Here is a 24,939-nt window from a genome sequence, read left to right as displayed (position 1 = left end):
GGATGCAGTTGCAACATCAGTAGCAGTAGCAGATTGCTTTTCCTGTGCAGCCCTGGGCCCTTCCTGTACATATTTTATAATACTGTATTTCCACAGGATTACCTTTGTAATGCAAAACTGACAGCAGTGTCTAAATTTATAAAACAAAAAATGTTTCTTGAGCTTTTAAAGATAGGACTTCTTTTAAGACTGCTCCATTCAAGCTGTACTGACAAGCTATTAATGGTTTGTCCAAGTTGACCCACTTCCAAAGGGGATTACGCCATCTTAAAACAACCCCTTCTTCAAAATTTTGTTGCAGATTGTTGTGTTTTTAGCTTCACACAGTGAATGCATTTATATTCTGTTCTCTTGCTGGTATTACTTCTAGAGGGAGTTGCTGTAAAAGGTTAGGAAGAGACTGGGTTAAAGAAAATAACAGAGTAAGATACAGAACAGATAAGACATCGTCTTCTGTAATGGTGTCTGGCGTGCTGTAATAAAGTCTGTGAGTTTAACCTTTGTCTTCTGTTTCATTACAACCCCCACAACATGGATCACACCAGTATTTAAACTTAAACTTTTACACTGTCATCAGTTTTGCATTACACGTAGGGGACACCACCAAGCAGGGGACCAAGGGGACAATGGCGCCCTAAAAATGGGCTAACCCCCAACTGGATCTTCTTGGCCAGACAGTCTTGTCTTCTTGAGTCCTGAGCCTTTATTTGGTGAACATTTTTAAATTTCCCCTATCTATTTAATAGATAGATTATTAGATCCTCAAATGAATAAAGAAAAAACAAGCATTGTTTTTGAACAATCAGTACGTTAAAGAAATAAATATTTGTTCAGTTAAAGAAAAGAAAATTTTAAAAGCTGATATCCCTAAACAGGGACAACAGGTGTAAGCTGAACAGGATAAAATGGGGAATAAAAAAAGCCATTGTCCTCATATCAGGATGCAGGGGGTTACATGCATAATCTTTTTATAAATATGATTTTAAGAGAGGGGACAAGCTTCAATAAGTTGACCAGTGCCTATTCTTTTCTCAGTTAGTAATATCAACTATTAAATAATAATAATAAAAACAACAACAACAAAGTAGGCCTATATCAGAAGATAAGTCATACTGCAGTATTTCTTAAATAGCCTATATACAGTTTGGTTCTTGGTTTTGATTTGCCGCTCCAAGTGTCCCCATCTTCCCCCGTCTGGCGACCCCTTTGGAAATATTCTGAAGAATAAATATATTATATATATTAAATATAAGATTAATGTTCTGATTAAATGCTTGTTTTGGCAGAAATATTATGAGATTCCTGCCAAAATTGACCCCAGGCTGCACCGTAAATTGCTTTTTCTCGTTGCTACTTCTACCCACTCTTACAAATAACTATAGAATATGATGTAAATTAACCATTTATAGATATGGTGATGTAAAGGGCCATAAAATAATGTTTTTTATTAACCGCTATAAAATGTTGGGAGTTAGAGCTTTTTTTTAAGACAGCAGCAGTCAACTTTGGTCTTGACTGAGCTCGGACTCTATTTCTAAACGCTACTTCTCTAAACTGAAGTTGTTTGAGAAGCAAGAGGTAACAGGTAAGATATGATTTGTTCATAACTTTTGCCACCACCTAAAATGGCTGAAATATGCATTTGAGGAAATGCAGCAACATACAGGAAATGAACTTGTAATTGAGTATAATATGCATCCAACCGTAACTTACCTGGAAATGCAACAAGGAAACAAAAGTGATAACAGAAATATGTTCACAGTGTCAGTCAGCTGTAGCTACTACACATGAGTCAGAAAAAAAATGTTTCCATTCTGGTTCCTGGCCTACAGGGTTAGATCTGCGTGATAAAGATTTAATTCTGGTAAGACCAGTGCAGCCTGTTTTTACTCAACTGAACTGTTTTTCATGCTTGAAATGTATATATTTTTCCGATCTAATAGGTTGTGAAATTGTTTCAACAGTTTACTTTCAAAGCAAAGTGATTTTCTGTGGGAGGTTATTATTGTTCGGGAACCTGGCCCAGAGGAGCAGAAAACTGCAACAGATTTCAACTCAGTGGGTTTTAGATGTACTGTAGTGCTCCTTTATTTAAAGTTACGAGAAAAAGGTTTATTAAGTCTGTCATCTTTCAGCTCTAAAGTTTTACTCATTATGATGTAATAAAATCAACTCTCAGTTTGGTCAAATGAACTCCAGATGGGCCGAAAACATTTCGTGTTTTATGTCGCATTAATGTTTTAATCATCAAAAACTGAGCCAAAATGCAAAGACAGCGCACGAAAAGCTAAATTTACCTCAAGAAGGCTCAGCTAATTGACCTTAGCAAACCCAAAACTGACTATACCTCAGCCAGTTTTTACAGATAGTGAGAAAGATGGATCGAGTTAAAAATGACCTAATAACTCTCCACAAATCGATGAGCAGCAAACTATTTTTCTAAGGTCATTGCTGATGTCTTTCCTCTTTGTCATTGTGTTAACACTCACCTGTACGCTCCAGAGCAATGAATTCCTAAAACCTCTGCTCTTATAGAGGTGCTCACATTGATTATGATCAGTAATAAATGTCTTTGATTAGTAGCACTGGGCTGCTATTTGCTCTCTTAAATCCTGTGAAAGCAATAGGAATGAAGTTAGTTATTTAACTGCATTTTGCTTTTGATTTTGTATTTTTGAAACTCATGTTGTAAATCATTAAGTGGTTTTTAATTTTACGATTGCACTTTACGGAAAAAAACAACTTGTGCATGTTTTTTTTAAGAGGGCTTAATTGCTTTTTGCCATAATTGTATTGAAATATATCTTAACAGAACCGTTGTGTGAAACTATTCATCAGCTGGAATTAAGTGTACCTAAAAGAAAACCAATCCCAGTTAGACTGTGCATTAAGAGAGTTTTAATACTGGCATGAATATAGTTTTCTTTACATTTTATATCTTTCGCAGGCTTTCATTTAATTTGGCAGCTCAGACAGCTACCTGAAGAGTTTGTTATCGCATCCTTTTTATAAAATACTGATGGTTTGTTTCTTCAAACTGGGAGACAAAGAGTTATTTGTGCATCCGGCCACATCACCCCTGCCTCCCACCACTCAGAGACAAGACTAAAGCAAAGCTTTAGTGCGTTGATGAGGGGCGATAACCAAATCTACCGAACCATGACGCAAAAAAACCTTTTACCTTGTGATGCCAAAGTGACGTCTGATGTGACACGGCATGGAAAATGATATGAAGAGAAATGGGTGGAGGGGGAGGCATGGGCATGGAGATGAGGAGAGGAGGTGGGAGGGTGTGTGGGGGGGTTAAGAGTCTGATTGTCTGACATCACATTGGCTCTTATATACTGAGAGAATGGAGGCAACTGCACTTCACATCCAACCAGAAAGCTGCCTAAGAGAAGAGAAGAAGCAGCAGCAGCTTCACTCCAAACTCCTCTCCACCCTCTCTTAGCGCTCCGACCCTTAACCTTATGGACTAGACTCATCTGCAGGTGAATTCGTCAGCGTTGGAAACCCCTTTTTTCTTTGGCTTTCGGTTGTTACTTTTGCTCACCAAGATGCAGGCACAGCTGGCTTGTATGCTTCTCCTCTGCTTCACATGTGGCACACTTTGCACAGGTAAGCAACAGGGGTGTTCAAGCTCTGTTTAGCTTTTCATTCACAGATGCAGAAGGTGTGACTTTGTTTGACCGGACAGAACGTCGACTGTGCAACAGGTGGCTCATTTAGTGATGCTGCTCCAAACATTTTAAGTGGCAGTGATTAACATTTAATACATAAGAAATGTAGCAAAAAAATTAAGTTCTAAATGTTTTTTAAAAGTTTGATTTTGCACAATAAATATTGTATCAGCTTGGCTGCAAAAAATGATAAATAATAATAATAATAATAATAATATTGTGGTCTAAAATTGGGTTAAACATGGATCAAAACATCAGATAATCTGAAATTGTCATTCCTTTTTTTATGCAGATACAAACCGCTTTCTTAGCACAGATTTAATGTTTAAATTTTTCTTTTTAATGTGGCTAATAATATTTTTTACAACCAAAGAACATCATCTGTGAATTAGTGCATGTAAATATCTGTGCATATAAATAAGAAATGTTGCCACATCTTTCATTTTTTTTTCTTTTGCTACCGTGAGCTGCTTCAAATTGTATATTTATTTAGATTTGCGTCAACTTTTAAACTCAGTCTGTGTGACTGAGTTGTATGTATTTGAAGCTTCAAGCTGCCTAATAATAAATTAAAAATGGCATGTTTTAGATATTATACTTAAAATACAGAAACTCCTTTAAAACTCACAGGCTAAACCAACATTTCACCAAGAATTTAATACACTGTCATAATTTCTTTTTGACAACTGCAAAATTCACAGTGTTTTGCTCTAAATTCTCCATTTTCTCTTAAACAAGGTAGAGTGGTCTATAGAAAGCCTCGGGTTAGGGTCATTTTGAGTTGGTTTTCTTGAGGTCACAAGTTAACCGTATTATTATCTTGACATTCATCTTCTTGAAATAATGAGATAACCTAAAAAAACCAAGCTTTTTGTGCCTCCTCAATAATGCAAACTTGATTGTTTTTTGTGTTACACCCAGTTTCACCGATTAGTACAACTTGGAGATGATTTGTAAGAGGAATGGGTCGATCTGTGACAAATCACAAATCACAGCACGACTTTCCTGATTTCTGATGAAGTACTCATTTTGTTCTGATTCTGAAAGCGTTTCGCGTTATCGTGCGAAAATGAGCTTCTCTAAGTCGACACAAATCAATATTTTAAGCCGTTAACTTGAGAAAATAAACTCCATTATCTGAAGATAGATTCCTCGTTAACTCAAGATAGCGTCATGAAAATACATTTCTCAGCATGTCTTTTATTAGCTTATATAACTGATGGTTGCTTTTTCTCCCCCTCCTCCCCGACTGACAGATGTGGACCAGGAGCAGCGAACACTAGCAGAGGAGCTCCTTACCAGTCTCTTTACTTCTAAGGTACCTATATGTTCTGATTTTTGCTCGTGTAACATCAGAGAGTGAGTGCACAAAAAAGCTATGTGGTCCTTCCAGTGATCTCACTGCCCACCCTCCCCCCACAGAGGCTGCTCAGGTGTCCTTTCATGAAATCTCACCTTTGGTTTGTGTTCACTCAGAGCGCAAGATAAATAGTCAGAAGAGGCTGTTTTGTGTCTGCTGCAGCGTGGATTTTCCGGCTGACTGAGTAAAATGAGCATTTTATTCAATCAGCTTCTGTAAAATGAACACAATCAGCTCCCTTTTTGCTCCAGTCATGGGTGCACAATTGGAGGTGAGGCAGAAATCAGAGCTGAGGGCGAGGGAAGTCAATCACTTGTTACTTTATACAATTTTATCACATTAACTTGTGCGATGAAGGAAATGCGAGGCTGAGAGATGAGCTGAGAGGAAGTAGAGATGGCCGTTTGAGCCTAATGGTATTCAGATGGACCTGACAGCATCCTAATAGCGCATGTTCTTCCTCTTCTTCCTCCTCTGTAAGTCTGAAAAAAAAAACAGTGGAGACTGAACCACGCAATCCATTGCTGCTGATGCTCAGCGATTGTTCATGGGTGATAATCGTGATTATAAGTTGCCGGATGACTTAGAAAGTGTTCAGGAGGGTGGAAGGAGAAGAACTGCAATGAGCAGAGGATGCTGTCATTCTCCATCTGAGCAATATCCATGATCATTTAAATTGAATAACCTGCAGCTCCACTTCTCTTCTTCTCTGATTAGTCAGAAGAGTTCGACGTTTGCAGAATGTCATGGCGCTCGTAGTTTTGCACTGGCCTCATTTGATTTCGGAGGTTTTGCTGTGACTTTACAACACTGAAACGGAGACAAAAAAAAAAAATCAAGTTCAAGTTAATGATCAAAATCCAGATGTAGTTGCATGACCTAACAACACAAACATGAACACATGAGGCCCTTCTCATTTCCTTCATTTAAAGCTAAGTCAAACTCTTTGATTTACGATTGATTTCCAAATGTCAGTGGTTTATTGCTCCTTTGACATCTTTGTTGCTCCTGTCTTTGCAACATGAGAAGAGACCGTATTCTTTCTGCCGCTCTGAAACAAATAACCCTTGGAGCCATGGAGATCTTAAACCCATTTATAGTTTCATATAAACTGATCGTCTTCAGTGACACCCTGAGGTCTTTGTCACAAAGAGCAGAACGCCAACCAGATTCCCCTTTAACCACCTCAGACAAGGAGCTGCTGCACAATGACTACAGATGAAAACCACTTTTTACAAGACATTTATAAGAACTGACAAGGAAAAAAAAGGGCATGCTATATCTTCATACTAAAAAGGTAAAAGAGCAAACACTAAGATCACTAAAGGTTTCATTATTTTGGCAAGAATCAGACTGAATGAATGGGCATTTTTTGAGAACTATTTAAGGGGATTTTTGTTTGAATTTGAAATGCTGCCATCAGTTTGTGCAGATGGAAGACTGGACTGAGCCTCAGCACAGTTTGCAGATAATCACTCAGTTTTTCAAGAGTGCAGTTTGTATCATAATCTTTGTTAAGACAGATTAAATCCCATCAGAAATACTGGCTTAGCCTGCTTTAGGCTGTGTTCTTGTTAATAAGTCCAACCTGCTCTGTCTGGTTCTGTAAGTGGAAACAGCCTCAAAGACTGAAGAGTTATCTGACTCTTTATCTATGTGTGTTTGTTTACTTGGTTCACATAAAAGTCCTCATATTTGACGATTAAAACTTTATTCATTTACAAGTTGCGAACATGAAGAATTCCGCCTGGAGCCGCGCTGCCCTCTCATCTAATTGCCTAACTTACCTTTTTTTCTGCTGCAGATCAAACACAATAGGCAGAGTGCCCCCTACTGGCACGTGTCGCTGGCTGACCTGTGCCAGCTGGCGGGCGGCCTGAGGCAGCGGGGTTGGAGCGGCGAGGAGGAGGGGACGGAGGAGGTGGCTGAGCTGAGAAAGGGGAGCCTGCAGCTGCTGGAGGAGCTCTACAGCCTTCAACACATCTGCCGAGGGCTGCAGAGCCGGGAGGAGAGGGTGAGGGGCACACACGCAGGAACACAATTTTGATTTATTTATTTATATATTTTTACATCAGACAGGGGTTTAGTTGTATCTTATAAAAGAGTGTTCTGATAAATAATTGAAGAACTTTTATTGTCATAAACAGTAAAGATAAGATGTTATTATCAACTTATTGTTTACAAAAAAGTAGTCAGCAAGTCAGTTTTCACTGGATTTTGGTTGTACAAAAATCAATCTGAAACCAAAATTAAATTTTTATTCTCAATTCAAGTGGGTTTTCTGGCTTTTAATCAAAGCTGATTAATTAAAATATCCTCTAAAAGCTGAGAAACGTATAAAAAAACCCTCTTTATATTAAGTTAAAGACTGAACTAAATGTAAAGTCAGTTTGTGGAAAAGGTTTTATCCAACAGCATCTTGACAGTATTTTCTCTACAAACAAGCAAAAATAAATAAATAAATAAAGAGTGACACATCCTAAATGTTTATATCTATGTAGAGTCATTTAAGAGGGAAAAAAGGGTTACAGCAGTGATCATAAATTGATGGCCCGTGGACCACTACTGGCCTGCGGGAGGGCCTCTTCGGGCCTGTGAGGTGGTGATGTCCACCTGCAATTTACTGAAGAAAACAACATGAAAGAAAACAAAAACGTATGATGATTTTTATAATAGTTTGCATGCTTTTTTTTTTTAAAGCAACAATGAAGTGGAAAACAGGACAATTAAATCAGTTTTGTAATGTTTTCATTTTCCAGTCCATGTGAGGGTCAATCTGAGTCCCTCTAAGACTTTATCAGTTCGACAGAACAGCACACAGTCTGTCCCGCTGGTCGTTGTCAACAACCTTTAATTAACTTGTTTGGAATTTTCTTATGTCATATTTGTTATGCTTTCTAACATTTTCCTACGTTCTCATAATTTTTTCTCTTGAAACATTTTTGCACAATGTAACCTTTTCTTTAAAAATAGAAATTGAAAAAAAACCCCAATGAGTTAATGAGGAAATAAAACATACAACATCTGTTGCATTAGTGACCCTAGGTTTGCAGAGAAAACTGCAGTAAATCAACATAAATGTAAAGTATTTGTAGCATCAAATTGACCCAGATTGCTTTTTGTAATGTGATTAGTTATCACTGAGACCCACATGCTTGGCTTGGATGTAAACAGGGTGCGGACTTACTAATTCTTGCATGTGTTTATGTATTAATTACCCCTCACATGCTCAGATACCATGTTTGGCCAAAAACAAAAGAAAAAAAAATTCAAAAACATAACAAATATAATCCAGCAAAGCCAATGACAGCCTGTCTCGCTGATGGAAAATCCCTTAAACACATGTAATGTGCTTCACTGACATAAACACAAACACAGATGAAACTCACAAAGACACACACTTCTCAAGTGTCCCCACTACTGTGGAGAACATTATTCATCACTGCCTCCCCTTTACTCCCTCACCCTTTCGCCTTCACATCCGCCACCATCTTCCTTCCAGAAAGGCTTTGCTTCTTCTTCTTTTCAAATCTTACCCAATGCTTGTAGATTAGCGCCTGTTACGCCATGCATGGCTGTGCTGAGTGCCCGCTCTTCTTCGATCACAGCTGCCCAATCCCCTTCTCCTCAGCAACAAAAACGCACATTTGCCGTTTCCTCCCACGTTGTGCGAAGCTCACCCGGCGCCATGACTTCTCTCTCTGTCTCTCTGCCCCTCGCAGCTACTCCAAGACTCCGTGGAATATTCAGAGGAGAGCAGCGACGCTCCGCTGAAACGAAAATCCCCCTACATACTGAAGAGGCAAACCGGGCGCAACACCAAGTCGCGGAGGCCGTACATCTTAAAACGGAGCACGATTTACTGACAGCCATCCCAGAGACAAGAGGACGCTTCAGGGGACCAAATCACACACACTCTCTGTGATAACGTGCTTTTTCTTTTTGTATTCTCGTGGCTACAGTGTTTATTTCTGTTCCTGCTGTGATTTTGATCCTGTCAGACCCTTTGATTGTATGTTGAGCACCAAGGCCTGTCATTATCCTGCTGCTGAGAATAAAATTCTGAGCGTCATTCAGGCTGGGTTTCTCTGAGAAACTCCATTTATTCCTCCTCTGCGCAGAAACTTTGTTCTGTTTTGGAGTTATGATTAAAGAATTCCTGATACGAGGCTGGTGTAATGTGACACTTTGTCCCTTAAAGTAACCACTGCTGCTAAGAACTTGACAATAATATGACTCAGTCCCATATAGGCTACTATATACTTACAGGAAATCTCACCACAAGATCTAGTTCAATCTAATTCAGTTCCTTTATTGACACTGCAGCATGCACAGTAAATTATATTTCTCTTGTGGATCACATAAAATGATTTGGCACAAAGATATGAGACATGAGAGACACATATGACATGTGTAGACATATATGAGATACAAAAAAACAACACAAGGCAATAAAATTAAAAGCCTGGCATTCCTTGAAGGAATGCATATCGCCTGCCATCTTTCATGCCAGAGTTTGATCTGAACATGAGATCATTTTATGTTAGGAAATAACATTTATAAACATTGTTATGCATAATCTCATGTAATATTGCAAGATCACATGAGATCTGTTAACGCTTGGAGTATGTGGTATGAATGACTCTCAGCTACTACCACATTAAACTTTAGCTCAGTATCTGTAACACTGACCGAGTTAAAGCCATTTTGTGTTGGCTAATGTTGATTACCTGTGCTTGAATTAGGTTGACTACAAAAATGTGTTTATTGTAGATCTACAATCAGAGATTGCTTTCTGACAGTTTCATTAAAGTCCAACCAGTGGTTTATGAGATATTTTGCTTACTGACAGACAGATTTGTCTGCAATAGTTAATGCCAAACTTTTCAACCAGGCTTTTAAAAGATTTATTAGCAGTCAGACTATGTGTTGGGGATGACTCTCAGCTACTACCACAGCAAATTTTACCTTATCAGTCCCTCCAGGATTTCGCGAACATTTTTTGTGATTGTTGCGGGCTAAAATGCCTGATTTCGCAGGGCATTTTCCTAAAAGTTGATTTTTTTTTTTACTAAAATCAGTAAAAAACCATAACTTTTAATATATAAACCAAAAATACTTACTAGTTTTGTAAGATAATTACCAACAAACATTGACATTCTCAAAAGGTGCTTTATTTGAGAACTTTGATAGCTTATAAACTGACATTCATGACCATTTCTGGATTGTCCCTTGTCTGCAGCTCTCCTCACGTTTTGCAGAGACAAAGTGTTTGTTGATGCATTTATGTTCGATGATTACACTGCATGATGTGCAAAACAGCTTACCCTCACTCTCGTGCACCTGGGTAGGAAACTGGTTTGCAACTGCAGTGAAGTTAGTTTTAAGTTGGATATTGGATATTCACGCTCCTCGGAGTTAGCGGCGTCTAGCTCACGGCTGACCTGAAACATATATATATATATATATATATATATATATAGTATCCAACTTCAGTTCTAAAAAAGTTGGGACATGGTGCAGAATGTAAAAAAGAGAGCAACAGACAAAACACAGAGTATACTCAGGAGGCCGAAACGTGAACTATGACCAAGTGATGTTAACGGTCCAACGAGGAACAGTGGCTCAGCTCAGCCTGAAGTAGTGGTAGGAAATCATCAAATGAGCTGCAGATACAGCAATCAGCACCGCTCTGCTAGAAAAACCCTGCAACCCACACACACACATACCCCAAAAATGTAACTGACAAGGAGTTGAGCTGTTTCCATAGCTGAGGTGAGCTTGGTCAGAGGAAGATAATAGACAGCCTAGGAACATTGACCCACAAAGGTGAGAACTACAGTGTTCTCTTCGGAAGGAGGTAACCCAGTCACGAAGTCCAAGGAGATCTCTGGCTGGGAATGGGAAAGGGCTGAAGGAGGCCAATTGCTGGTCTTACTATGGGCACATATAGGACAGGCGGATACATATTTCATGGTCACTTGAGCCACAGTGGGCCATCAAAAGGCTCTGCAGAAGCAGTTCAGTATTCTTCTGCCACTATTAGCAACAGCAGGATGAGCTGCAGCTGCAATTATCAGCATCGCTCTGGTGGAAAATCCAGCAACTCAAGAAGAGGAAGTGGAGACAGCTATGCCATAATTTCTTAAAAAGCTCCATATCGCCTGTTCACACGAAGGCACCAAAAACAGAGGTTGTAAAATTCTCCAAATTGGAAAGTATTTTTAAAAATCATTTGTGTATAAAGGGCAGGTGAAAATGCCTCAGAAGACCTCTCAAGTAGAGTAGACAGGACCTCTAAAACCTGTGCATCGCTGGGCTGCAACTGTTGGCAACAGATTGTGAACATCTACAAGGACGTTTCCAAAATGTATCAACACATTTGCGAGGGTTCTCAAATTTCATGTGACTGTTAAGTGGCAAGTGTCAAAAATTTACAATTTTGTTGCAAATTTGTTGTGCAACAGTGGCAGAGAAATTTCCTCTCAAATCTTGCTGGGAGTTTGTGCAACAAACACAAATGGGTCCATTAAGTGTGAATCCAAGGAAAAAATATTTTCTTGTGATTTTGTGTCTTCAACAGTCGCAGCCCAATGAGATAGTAGTGTGGTGGCAAGGTTTTTATAAGACAACACCTGACTGTGTAATGTCTGAATTCCACAGCCTATGAGGTTTTCATGAAATGACTCTGTTACTCTTCACTGAAACCAGACTGACCTTGCTTTCTGTCTCTTCTCCTTGCCTACCAATATTCTAATATCTTAGATTTAAGCTCCTGTGTGGACTCTGTAGGTAGATCTTTGATATGGAACTTCCCGTTCGGACCTGGGACTCTGATGTTAATTATTAATTGTATTTAAGGCTCTCTGTCTGTCGTGCACCACACATAAATAAACCTGTTTGAATGTTTTCATCTAACAGTGCCTGGAAATTGATTTTCTTCCACAACAGTAGTTAAAGACATTCAATCAGTTTATATTGTTTTTCCCGTCTGTAGTTTTTCAAAAACTGGGCTTTTACAGATTCAGCTGTTTAATGCCAGATAACAGAAGTGACTGTCACGTAGAGAGACAATGAGAACATTTTGACATTAAAACTGGTAAGCAGGGCTTGTAAGATCAACACTGTTCTTTGTCCTTAAAAGTCTGTGATGTGCTGACCGTTGTTTTAAACAAGAACCAGACTTCAGCAGTTCAATTAAAACTTTACTTTCACTACTAAGAGTCTAAGCGCTGATAAATGTCAGTTTCAGCTCCAAATCAGATGCTTTGGTGCTCTTTGAAACTTGGTTTTTAAAGCTGGGAGTCACAGGGCAGAGCAGAGGGAAGAGAGATGTTAAAAAAATAAAAAACACTTTCACACAGGTACAGTTAAAGTTAATGATCTCAGCCAATTAGAAGATAAGATAACAAGGGAGAATTTTAAAAGTGACTTTTCTCAATGTAAAGTTGACTCTCAGCTACCATCAGACCTAATTTTGGCACAATAGTTGTCAAAATGAGTTATAGCTATTTTTGTGTTTTCTAAGGCAGAGGTCCCCAAGCCCCAGGCCGCAGACCGGTACCGGCCCGTGGGTCATTTGGTACCTGGCCGCACAGAAATAATAATTAACTTACAGTATTTCTGTTTTTTTTAATTTAGGAGTCTGAACAAAATTTTTTTTTGAAAACTGACCAGATTCTCTCCTCTACATCTGTCAATGATTCACTCATAGGAGAGGGTGTAATTCATGTTGATAACGCAATACCAGGACGCAGCTAACAAAGCTGCGAGTACACGTTGGATTTATGTTTATTATGTTTTTACAAATACCCCCGTTTTCATGCCGCTCTTATCATTTTATTTTGTTGTATTTATCCGCCACACCTTTAAAGGCCGGTCCATGAAAATGCTGTCTGATGAACCGGTCTGTGGAGCTAAAAAGGTTGCCTGTGACAGCCATCTTAAATTGTATTGACTCCAAACATTAATCATTTGTAGAGATGAATTAAATGATTATTTACTAAAAGTTTTGTTAAAATGCATCCAGTGGTTAACGAGGTACTTTGCTAACAGACCGACTGAATTGACTTTAAATAGTTCATGGGAAGATTTTAAACAAAAGATCTTTCAAGCATTTTAATAATGCTCAGAAAATGTGTTGGGGATCAGTCTTAGCTAGTTACACCAAATTTGAGCTCAATATCTGTAAAACTGACTGGGATTTAGCCATTTTTGTGTGTTTTTGGTCAGGTCAGTTGACTGTGGCAGCCATCTTGAACTGGGGTGACTTCAAAAGGTAATCAGATGTAGATCTATAGGCAATGATACCTTTCTGCAAGTTTTGATAAAATTTGTCCATGAGATGTTTAGCTAATCACAAGAGAAAATGGCTTTCACCTCTTTCGTGTTGGAACATCAGCTGAAGCTGCGGAGACAAACATCCTGTAAAATAAAATCCACCTGCTCTGCTGGAGAAGATTGGATTTTGAAGTTGAGTGGTCATGTTTAATGGCCTTCCTACTGCGACAGAGTCTATGTTCTTACCAATTAGCAATAAAAAAAAAGGACGACAAACTTTCCCCTTTTCTGTCTTTCTGTCCTTTTTATCTGCTGATTGGAGATCTGTAGTCAGGCTGTAATTCCAATGACTGTTCTCATCCAGAGACGCAGCTAAATGCCAGCGGAGGCTTGGGGCCGATCCGTCTAATGGGACCCAATCGTTCAGGTGCCATGTGGAAAGGTCAGACCTCACATGTATAAAGGTCACAAAGCAGCCTCAGGTTTTATTCTCCTCATCTGTGCATAAGTTGCTCACGAGCAGCAGAGGGCGCTCTTGCTTTAGTAGTCTGATGCTCGGATCTGAAGAGGCACAAAATACAAGCGTTGTTTCATGAAAAAAACAACTCACTGAAAGAAAACGACAGGTACGGAATTTCAACTTCACAATGAGGCATCTTGGCAAATCTAAAACAATATATATTTGAACTGATTGTTATTAATATCATGTCAGTTTGAAAATTAATGAGATGAGAGTAGATGTGATTTGATGTTACTCCAGAGGGGTGAAAATGTACCTTGAATTCTGTTGATGCTCTGTTTATTTTTTTATGACAAGAAAAAATATTGGTTTAAAGTACAAACTGTTCAGACAAATTAAAACATCTGAAAGTCTGAACAAATTTTTTTTTAATTTTATTTTTTCAAAATGCGAGCTTGTTTATTTTTCATCCACTGAGTTGTCAGAATTATTCATCAGTGTATTTAAAAACATGTAAAACTTTTGGACGCAAAAAAAGATGTAAAAACTTGCTTAACTTTGTTGAAATACCAGTCCTGTGTGTGTTTCATCCCCTTTTACATCAGAGACCAATGCTATCCAAAAAAAATTAGCGAGCAACTTTCTGTGTCTGCTTTAAACATCATGCAGCACGAAATAGTTGTAAATAAAACGTAGCTTCCTCTGGATAAATACACTGATGCCAACATTTAAAACAAAGGTGTGGTGCGATCTCTTAGAGCTCAAATTATGTGTTGGGGATCTGTCTCAGCTCACTAAACTTTAGCTTCATATGTCAAACTGACTTAGGTAAAGCATTTTTTGTGTTTGCTAAGGTTGATTAGCTGTGGTGGCCATCTTAAATCAGGTTGACTCCAAAGATTCATCAGCTGTAGATGTATATCGAATGATTACTTTCTGAAAGGTTCATTCAAACCCATCCAGTGGTTTGTGAGAAACTTTTCAAACAGGCAGACAAAAGAACACACACACAGACTCAAACGCAGGTAATTATACGATTGCCCACCTTTCGAGACAATGCATTTTATGAACAGAATAGTTACATGCTTAGTGACAGAGCAACCAGACACGATTCTAATAACAAGTCAACACAAGTCATTTTGTTCTCTTTGTAATTTTCTTTAGGAAAGTCCTGACAACTTTGAAAACATAGAACTGAACAGTTTAAAGAGCTCACTCTATCACAATTACAGGCAAACAACTCCAAAACTTTTTCTCATGTCCGTTACAGTAAATTAATATTCATTTCATTTGCTGTTTATTAATAACACTAATAACACTATATAACATTTGTAGCCACAAGATGGGCCTCCCGCAACAAAACAGTTAAAAACACAGAATATCAATAGATATATGTAGATGTGGTGATGGTTCTAACAAGGTGTTGTGGGTAATTTTACTTCATGCCTAAACAAAGAACTCAAAGGTTGACAGCTGAAGGGGAAATGTGTTATTTATTGAAACAATTACTTAACAACAAACTGTTTTACATGAATGGATAGTCTCTCTTCCTTCCAAAGTACCAAGACTGAAACTTGTTGGGGTTTTTTATAGGGCTTTCTGCAGTCAATCTGATAACACACACACAAACACATACAATCACGCATGAATCCTCACTGTCTTCACAGACAGACATGTTTTCATGATATCGGCAGGCATTATGGCTCCAAACAAGATAAATCTGAGACACTGTGACCTTGACCCCTACTCTTATCACCGAGCACTCTTCCTCCAGGGAAGCTGGCAATACCTTAATTAGTATTATTTAAAACAAAAGACACATCGGGTTTGTTCGCAGTTATAATCAGGTCTGCACAGAGATAACTGAGTCTTCTGTGAATGACAAGTCAAAGTAAACATCTGTGTCTTCTGAATAAAATTAATAAATGACAATTTGAATGATTTTCATTTATTTACACTTCTAATAATCATAAAAGAGAGGGCATTATACTGTTTTGTTTATTGCAGTTCATTTTTACCTTGCACATGTAGAAGGACCAGCAGCAGGTGGCAGTATGTCCCAGAATGAATCCAGATTGGTTGACAGCATTAGGGGAAAGCATGAAAATAAAAGTCAGTCTTTGACAAATAAAATGTGCTTGTATTTATAATTGTTGATAGTGAACCTTTGTCTAATGATTCAAAATACATAAAAACTGTAAAGCCGTGACAGTTTAATAAAAGGAGAGAGATTTAAAGGTGATCCTGTGAAAACTTCACACATTCTCAATAAAAGCTGCAGAAACTTTACTGTGGATTGACTCCAGTAAACTGCAGGAGTGGAGCTCCAGACGCTTGTGTGACGGCAGCAGACTGAAAAGGTTTACAATAACTTCTGTTGTAACTGATCTCCATAAGTCAGTGTTTTCTCTTTAAATGACACACAGGCTGCAGGTTGATACAGCTGTAGTCTTATTTTTCCCCCCTTTCTTTTTCTTCCCAGAACAATTTTGCTGCTACAAAAAGCTTAAACAGACTGTGTGTTTTGCAAAATGGGATTTTTAAAAAAGGTATACACCAGTGGATGGGCTGTCAGGATGTAACACTGCAGGATGTTTGCAACAAGTGTAATTTGAAAGAACAACGGGCCTTGTTGTCTTTAGGCATCCTTCTTTTTACTTGCTTGTAAAGAGCAACACTCGACAAGCAACATCTGAATCTAATTTCTTTCTCAAAATGACTGAGGGAATAATAAACACACAGATCAGTTTGAGCTTTCAGACCAGTGGATCGCTGCCAGTTTCTCACGGCCAAACAAATGTCAGACTAATCTGTGTTTTGTTGATGGGATTAAAAATGAAGAACCCTTTTTTTTTTTTGGTCCCTGCAAAACAACAAGCAAGGAAGAAGACGATGTCCACGGCAAGTGAGCAAGTTGGCTGAAAACTGCACATTTCTTACATATTCCAAACCTTCAGTGCCAACAAGAAACTTCCAAGTATTTTCTGGGGATTTTATGTGATAGACCAACACAAAGTAGCGCATAACTGTGAAGGGCTTTTTAGCTTCATCCATCTCACCATCCTACCCTGACCAGCGTCCCTGTCCCTGCTGAAGGAATGCATCCCCACAGCATGCTGCTGTCACTACCATGTTTCACAGAGGGGGTGGTGTGCTTAGGCTGACATGCAGTGTTAGTTTTCTGCCACGCATAACACTTTGCAATTAGGCCAAAAAGTTACATTTAGGTCTCATCTGCGCAGAGCCGCTTCTTCCACATGTTTGCTGTGTCTTGGGTCAAACTGCAAACAGGACTTCTTATGTATTTCTTTCAACAACAGCTTTCTTTTTGCCTCTCTTCCATAAATGCCAGATGTGTGGAGCGCATGACTAATAGTTGTTCTGTGGACAGACTCTCCTGTGAAAACCTGCACCACCCCCAGAGTTACCATGGGCTTCTTGGCTGCTTCTCAGATTAATGCTCTCTTGCCGGCCTGTCAGATTAGGTGGACGAAAACACATTGTTTGGGTTTGCAGTTGTTCTGTACTCTTTCCATTTTCAGATGATGGATTGAACAGAGCTCTGTGCGACGTTCGAAGCTTGTCTTATAACTTAACTTTGCTTTAAACGTCTCAACAGCTTTATCCCCAGACCTGGCTGGTGTGTTCCTTGGTCTTCATGATGCCATTTCATCACTAATGCTCTGCAACACAAATCTGAGGCCTTCACAGCACAGCTAGCTTTATACTGAGATTAAATGACAGATAAGTGGACTCTACTAATTGGGTGACTTTTAAAGGTAACTGGTTGGGTTTTAGTTCAGATTATGAAAAAAAATAGGCTGAATACAAACTCACCCTATACTTTTCAGTTTTCTATTTGTGAGTGATTTTTAAAATCATATTATTGCTTTCTTTCCACTACTTTGTGTTGGTCTATCACATAAAATCCCAATAAAATATTTTAAAGTCTGTGGTGATATTGTGACAAAATGGAAGTTCAAGCAGTATGAAAACTTTTTGAGGCATGGAAGCCTCAGCTGTGGATGCTTCATACTTTTAGGTTTGGATTTATGGAAAGATTGTAAACAAATTATACAAACCTGTTGAATAACCTCACTTTGGAGAAATAAAGTTTAAGTCTGACAGGACTGACTAGCAAATAGCTAGTCCAAAAGGGTCCAAGACCAAAGAATATCACTGTATAGGGATATATAAAATTTTATGGTAAGTGGAAATCTTAACAGTAGCAGATAGCTATAGCATTTCCAGGTCATCCAGGGGTTACATGTGTCAGGAATTTCATATTTCCTCTAAATAACCATGTCATGCAAAACTGACGGCAGTAAAAAGGTTTGCATGTGAAATTTTAAGCATTGGAGTTAACTTAAGACAGCGGGAATCTGCTTTAGAAGTGGATTCATTTTGACCATACGGAAGAGCTAATAATGACAAGTCAAGGGGTCTGCAAACTGTGGCTCTGTGGCCACATGCTGCACCTTGGTCCTTCTGCTGGGGCTCTATGTGGTTTTGACCAGAAAGAAAATAGAACTGAATATTAATGATATTCATAAACACAAAAGGAAAGGCTTGATTTAGCTATTTTTATGTTTAGCTTTATGCAAATATATGAAAAAAATTTTGTGGTTAGACAAGTTTGTGCTAACCATTTCCTAGCATGTTAGCCACTTCATTAATCAACATCCAGCCACACAGTGTGCTCTTTCTATGAAATCCATCAGAAAATTAAACATTTAACCAAAATGCTTAGGGGAAAGAAAGTGCAGTTTTACTCACATATGACAGTTTAAAATATTATAAAACACTGACATAAAGCCATTTATAAAAATACTGTAAGTCATTAGAAGTAAAGACTTTGCAAGCCAATGAAATAAGTCACAATTAAATAGCCAACAAAATAATTTATGAGGATGCAAATGTATGCTTTATTGTCTCAGAATGGCTACTTGTGTTGATAATTTTTCACATTTATAGAAAGTACTCATACAGGTCAACATTCCTCAGTGTTAAAATTTTATTAAAGAAAATGTTTGTTTTCTTTCTCACAAAAGTTTGTTTTTTTCTATTCTTCTAACATTTATAGATCTTTAATTTAATCATGTAACAAACAGGTTTGAGATGCAGTATTTTTCTAACACCTTGTGTTGCCTTTACTACAAGCTTCAAGTATATTTTGCAACAGAAACTGAAACTGTTTTAAAACGGCAGCAATCCACTTTGGTCTTTGTCCCATTCGGATTAGTTCATCAGTCCTTGTTTCTTTAAACTGAGGGCAGTCAAAGAACAGGCAAGATCATAATTGTTTAGAAAACTTGCACAGGAACCCCACTTTAAAATTTTTGAACTATTGCTTTGAGGGCTGCAGAACACAAAAAAATGGCTATAACTTTGTAATGTTTCAGATCTTGAACTCAAATTTTGTATGGTAAAAGCTGTTAGTCATTCACATCACATACTCTGAGCTCTTCACATTGCACAACATGTTTACCTAAAACTTTGTTAATGAAGCCTAGGCGTAAATTCAGACTGGAAGACCTGCTTCAGCCTCACCTGCATCTAATCGCTGCGTCGAGCACCTCCACTCCAGCCTATCAGCATCAGACCGCGNCCTCCATCTCNGCCCATCAGCATCNAGACCGCGCCTCCAGCTTATCCAATCAGCGAGCAAGCCTTCGTTTAAAAGGACCTCCATCATGGCCTCATCCCTTCACTCGCCAAACTTCAGCCCACTTCCACCCCTAGTTTCCCAGTTCTCTTAAGCTTCCTTCCCCTCTTCAACCTCCACCACCAGTGTCCGGCCCGGGGAAGACGCCTCTAATGCTCAACCTGAGCTTCTCATCGAAGCGCATTGCTATTGTCGGCACTCGTGTCTTCCGCCGAGGTCCGAGCGCCAAATATCTCATGTCATTCATGTCAAATAAAACTATTTAATTGCAGCTTCTCTTTGTCGTGTCTCTCCAGGTTGAAATAACTGTTAGACTCAACATTGCCTATCTGTTAGCAAAATATTCTTCAATCTGGATTATGATCCATATCACCACCAAAAAATGGATCAATTGTTTTCTTGTGACAACTCCAATATTTCCTGAACATTTCATCAAAACCTGTTCATTAGTTTTTAAGTAATCTTGTTAAGGGACAAACAAACACTACCAAAAACCTCCTTGGTGGAAGGAACTAGCTGTAAAGAATAACACTAAATTCAGTCTAAAGAAGGAAAACAAGCTTTAAACAAAAGTGGAGGAGATTTGTCAGTAACCAAATAAGAGTATAAGAAGTTCAGCAGCAAAGAATACAGCCCCCACAAAACGCCCATCTTAACATTAACTACAGAAAGTTCCCCAAAACCCCAATATTTTTCTGCTTGTCAGCAACACCAACATGTACTCAGGAGTGGCAAAGGAATGGCATCAAACAAACAAATTTACTTCCTTAATTAACTTTTTTTTGTCTCGAAAGCGTTTGCACGATGGAGCAAGCAGAGTTCCAAAAAGTGCAGGGATTCATGTTTAGAAAGTTAAAAGAAGAATAAATCAGCAGTTGTTTGGTTCAGGAGGTAAGGTATCAGCTAAACATATGTGAAGCCTCGCACAGGAGGAAGGCAATTTATCATTATCCCAGCATCAGAACAGATCTGTCAGTTTTTGCAAATTTGCTGGCTGCCTCAGCAGATGTCTATCAATGTAACGACTCCCGTGACCCTGAAAAAGTTCAGCCTTAGCACGCCTCCCACATCCACAGGACAAATTACACCCTATGTGAATTAATTCAAGTCCATTAAAAACCTTCATCGACATCTGCTGCTGACGCGCTGCTCAGGCCTGCTTGTCTTGGCCTTTATCCAGCCGGACGCCTCTTCAATTTAACTCCAATTTGGAGTTCGTGGATGCCGGCTGACAGTTTGAAGCTTCTCAGCAGGATGCTGATGAGCGCGTTCACTCTGCTAAAGAAAAGTCATTCTCTCATCTGGACAGCATTGCAAATTGTGTAAAAAAAAAAAAAGCGGGTCTGATCAAGATAATGGCTTGTGAAGGAATGAGATTAGCTTCCTTTGTGCTAAATTTGATTGTGTGGATGGGACGGGGGCATCGCCAGTGCGACCTTGTTGCAGGAGGGTGGCTGAGAAAGTAATTAGGCCTCACATATGGGGAGCATTACGGAGGCCTTCAGCAGTGGCAGGGAAGGGAAAGCCATGTCGAAGGCATTTATTGTCACAGGTGAGGCTGTCACTGCTAGTTGTGAATAATGGTCCTTGTTCAGTTAGAATGTAGACAGAGACAAAGTGCAAGACAAAATAGAGACTTAAGACTCAGTTCAGCTCTTTTAGATATTCAAAATAGAGACTGACCTGTATGAGATGGAAAATAAGTGGTAGAAATCATTCTTGCTTGCCTCATACAGTGTAACACTTAATAGCAATGCAAGCTGGTACTTAAAAGGAACTCTGATGGTAGCAGCAGTGCAGCCTGACTACCATTAAATTCCCATTGTATACAAGACTGCATAAAAATTTTTGGTATTTTTTTCAAGAAAAGGTAAATCATCATGTGATACTACTATGGATCAAAAGAAAAACAAAACTGGTTTAAACTTAGCCAGTTTTACAGATATTAGACCAAAATTTGGTGTGGCAGTAGCTGAGATTCATTCCCTAAAGATTTTGGCCTGTAAGGTGGCATGCAATATGTATTCCTACAAGAAATGAAGCCTAGGTGTAAATTCAGACTGGAAGACCTGCTTCACCCTCATTTGCATCTAATCGCTGCGTAGAGCACCTCCACTCCAGTCTATCAGCATCAGACCACACCTCCATCTCAGCCCATCAGCGTCGGACTGTGCCTCCAGCTTATCCAATCAGCAAGCAAGAATTTGTTTAAAGGGACTTGCATCTTGGCCTCATCTGTTCACCGGCCAAACTTCAGCCTACCTCCACCCCTAGTTTCCCAGCTCCCTCAAGCTTCCTTTCCCTCTTCGACCTCCACCACCAGTGTCCGGCCCGGGGAAGACGCCTCTAATGTTCAACCTGAGCTTCTCATCGAAGCGCATTGCTATTGTCGGCACTCGCGTCTTCCGCCGGGGTCCGAGTGCCAAAAATATTATGTCACTCATGTCAAATAAAACCATTTAATTGCAGCTTCTTTTTGTTGTGAGTTTCTCCAGGTTGAAATGCTAGTTTAATTTATTAATATGTATTTAAGAAAGCGGACAAGCTTCAGTGAGTTTCAGTGGTGACTGAGCTGTTCTCAGTTACTAATTTCATCTGTAAAATAAGAAGCTGAATAAGGCCTATTTTAAAAGGCAATTCTCTAACCTTTTGAGAAGGTCATATTGCAATTTTTTTTTTTCAAATAGCCCATATATAAGGAGAAAACAACAAAACACTGAAATTCTGTCATGGATTTTGGTTTTGGTTATCAGTGGCACAATTGTGGCCAACACTTACAGGAGTGTAGCAGGAGCAATAAATCCATGAAGAAAGTTGGTTGTTTTTAGAATGGTAAATGACTGTTTAGAGCTAAAAGTTGGAAAGTGTTAAGTGTTACTGCAACCTACGGATGGAGCCAACATGTCAAGATGTACTCTTTATTCCTGTGGTGACCACGAGCGCAGCACCAAATTCTGGGCCCTATGTACAAATAAACCATCTTGGCAGGACCCCATGTTCACTTGATTAACATATCTAACAAGGGTTTTTAAAACTCTTTTCGTTTCAGGCTTTTTAATGGCCCCTCCCTGCAATGGGCTCTGGGTAAACAGTACCATCCTCAGTCCTATGCCCTTGGTGGTGACCCAGGCAAAGTTGGAAAAAGAGATGTCCACGTACCAAGGAAGTTTTTATCCATGTGTATGTGAAACCTGCTGGATAAGCTGTATTTGACTGTTGTTGGTAATATTAAAAGAAGAGGGAACAAAGCCTTTCTCTCGATACACCAAGTTGGATGTTTTGTTAGAAGACTGTCCAGATCTCCTGAGTATTGCGCCCAAATAAAATCCCGGATGAGCTGTCATCTCCTAATCCTTGTTTCTTAATTACTTATCAAAACCAGCCCAACTGTTTATATCTTTTGCTCACATTAATGTATCTGCGTTTGCATTTCCACAATATATTAGGATAAGTTGTTTTGATTGAAAATTGCAAATGTAATTCAGGTATCATGAATATCAGTGGTTTTGTCACAGTTATCTAGAAAATAACTACTTGGAGCAGGAACCTTTACCAGTGTTACAAAAACATGTTCATCTGTGAAGACAATGTCTGTTTGTTAGGTAAATTAGTGTTATGCATTTGTCTTAGGGATAACAAGAGAAATAAGTAATATGATGCCACTCTCCAAGAGAAAGATTCAGAATGCAAGACTGTCTGAACCATGTAAAACTTGAATTGCAGTTGTTCAAATAAATTCTCGCCAGCTATCAATTGACTCTTTCGTTTATTCATGAAGTGAATAACTTATAACAAAGTGATTGTAAGACAATAACATCACAATATTGCCTCTTTACATATTTGATGTTCCAGCACTCTCAGCCTAATCTCCAGCAACACCAATAAATCTTTTGTCACAGATTAATTGATACGGTGGCAGACAGAAGCAAACGTGCAGCAAACAGATAAAAGTGCCGCAAAAGGCAAAACCGGCTGCAAACACATGAATGATGCAAACTCCAAAACACTAAAAAATAACAAATGCAACAGAAAAATGCTGCAAAAAATGCTTCAATCACAGAAAATAGAAGAAAAAAACATACAACCAATAAAACAGTTACAAAGGAAAAATGCAGCAAAAATAAAAAAAACACTAACACTAACCAAATCCCCCCCAAATACCAGTAAGAAACACTGCAAACTCACTCCACAAAACGGAAATGCACCAGACCACTGCCAATGTTGGCAGTGAGATTTTGGACAGCCCACTTTCTTGTGCTCCCTCCTCCTAAACATGGGGGTTCGCTTAGGGACTATCAACAAATTACTGAACCAATGACACCTAAAAAACAAAAGTTAAATAACCTTCAAGTCATGTGAACTTCTGACCAAGAGTTAATGTTGAATTGTTTCACTAGACTTGACAAATACGACACATCTCATTTTATTTGATTTTAAAGCATTTCATTTTTTTTTTTTTATTATGTTTATGAAAAATTTATGTTTAATTTTTTTCATTCTGTGGGTGTGTCTCATTAGTCCAGTCTAGTGAAACAATTCAACATTAATATTTCATTCCCTGGTCTCAAAACATGGAAGCTACTGAGAAAAAAAACAATTATTTCCACTGGTACTTTTAAGTATAGATGGTGTTGCCATTGCTTTTCTTTTATTTGTCTAGTTGGTGCTGTGTATCAGTGGCATATTCTTTTGTGTTCTTGGCATATGTACTGTGCAAATATAACATTATTCATAATATCATGTGGTTTCTTCTGTGTACATATTACTTTGTTGAAGTATATGTGTTGTTTAAAGAGTTCCAACAACATCTACATGTTTTGTTGTGTACTGTGTCCAGTCATATATTGTGTACTTTTAAAAGACCAGCATTTTCTACATGTCATAGTTCCACAAACGTTGACCTGGAAGACACTGATGTTCAAGTTGCTGATGTGGGTTTGGTTTGGACTTTACTTGAGACAATGAGAACGGAAGACAAACTTGTCAGGTTGAGATCTGTCAGAGTAGAGGAACAGAGAGAGAGCGCAGACAAAGAGAAGACGACCCAGAAAAAGGCGGGTGTGACCATGATGCTGACAGAAGGCTACAATTCAGATATTGCCACAGGAAAGAACTGAGACAAGAAGATGCTGGGGAACTCCTCAAATATGCAGGAACAATGTCAAATGTGAGAACAAAACACCACACCAATGAAAACAAGGTCGTTACACTACAGCATTGTAACTTATCTTATGCCTATTTCATTGTAAACTAAAACTTAAAACATATGCATCATGAGCATAACATACACATAATAAACATCACAAGATTTGACTTTTTATAAAGTACACATCATTGGTTTGGGTAGTTCGGGTGCAATGTGGGATGGGTAGTGGCCGAAGGCGGGGACCTTGGCGGTCTGATCCTCGGCTACAGAAGCTGGCTCTCGGGACGTGGAATGTCACCTCTCTGGTGGGGAAGGAGCCTGAGCTGGTGTGTGAGGTTGAGAGGTTCC

General features: G+C 38.8%; 1 protein-coding gene across 1 annotated transcript; it reads left to right on the top strand.

Annotated features, from left to right (window-relative positions):
• The first annotated feature begins 3,354 nt into the window (after positions 1-3,354).
• Positions 3,355-9,209, top strand: nts (neurotensin). The gene is made up of 4 exons (XM_017430220.3): positions 3,355-3,618; positions 4,937-4,998; positions 6,845-7,054; positions 8,763-9,209. Exons 1-4 carry the CDS (start codon positions 3,558-3,560, stop codon positions 8,904-8,906), a joined length of 477 nt encoding a protein of 158 aa, XP_017285709.1. The 5' UTR covers positions 3,355-3,557; the 3' UTR covers positions 8,907-9,209.
• The last annotated feature ends 15,730 nt before the right edge of the window (positions 9,210-24,939 follow it).

This window comes from Kryptolebias marmoratus, linkage group LG11 (assembly GCF_001649575.2).
Source record: "Kryptolebias marmoratus isolate JLee-2015 linkage group LG11, ASM164957v2, whole genome shotgun sequence".
Lineage (NCBI taxonomy): Eukaryota > Metazoa > Chordata > Actinopteri > Cyprinodontiformes > Rivulidae > Kryptolebias > Kryptolebias marmoratus.
Note: the sequence above shows the minus strand (reverse complement) of the source record. Positions and strands in the feature narration are given on the sequence as shown.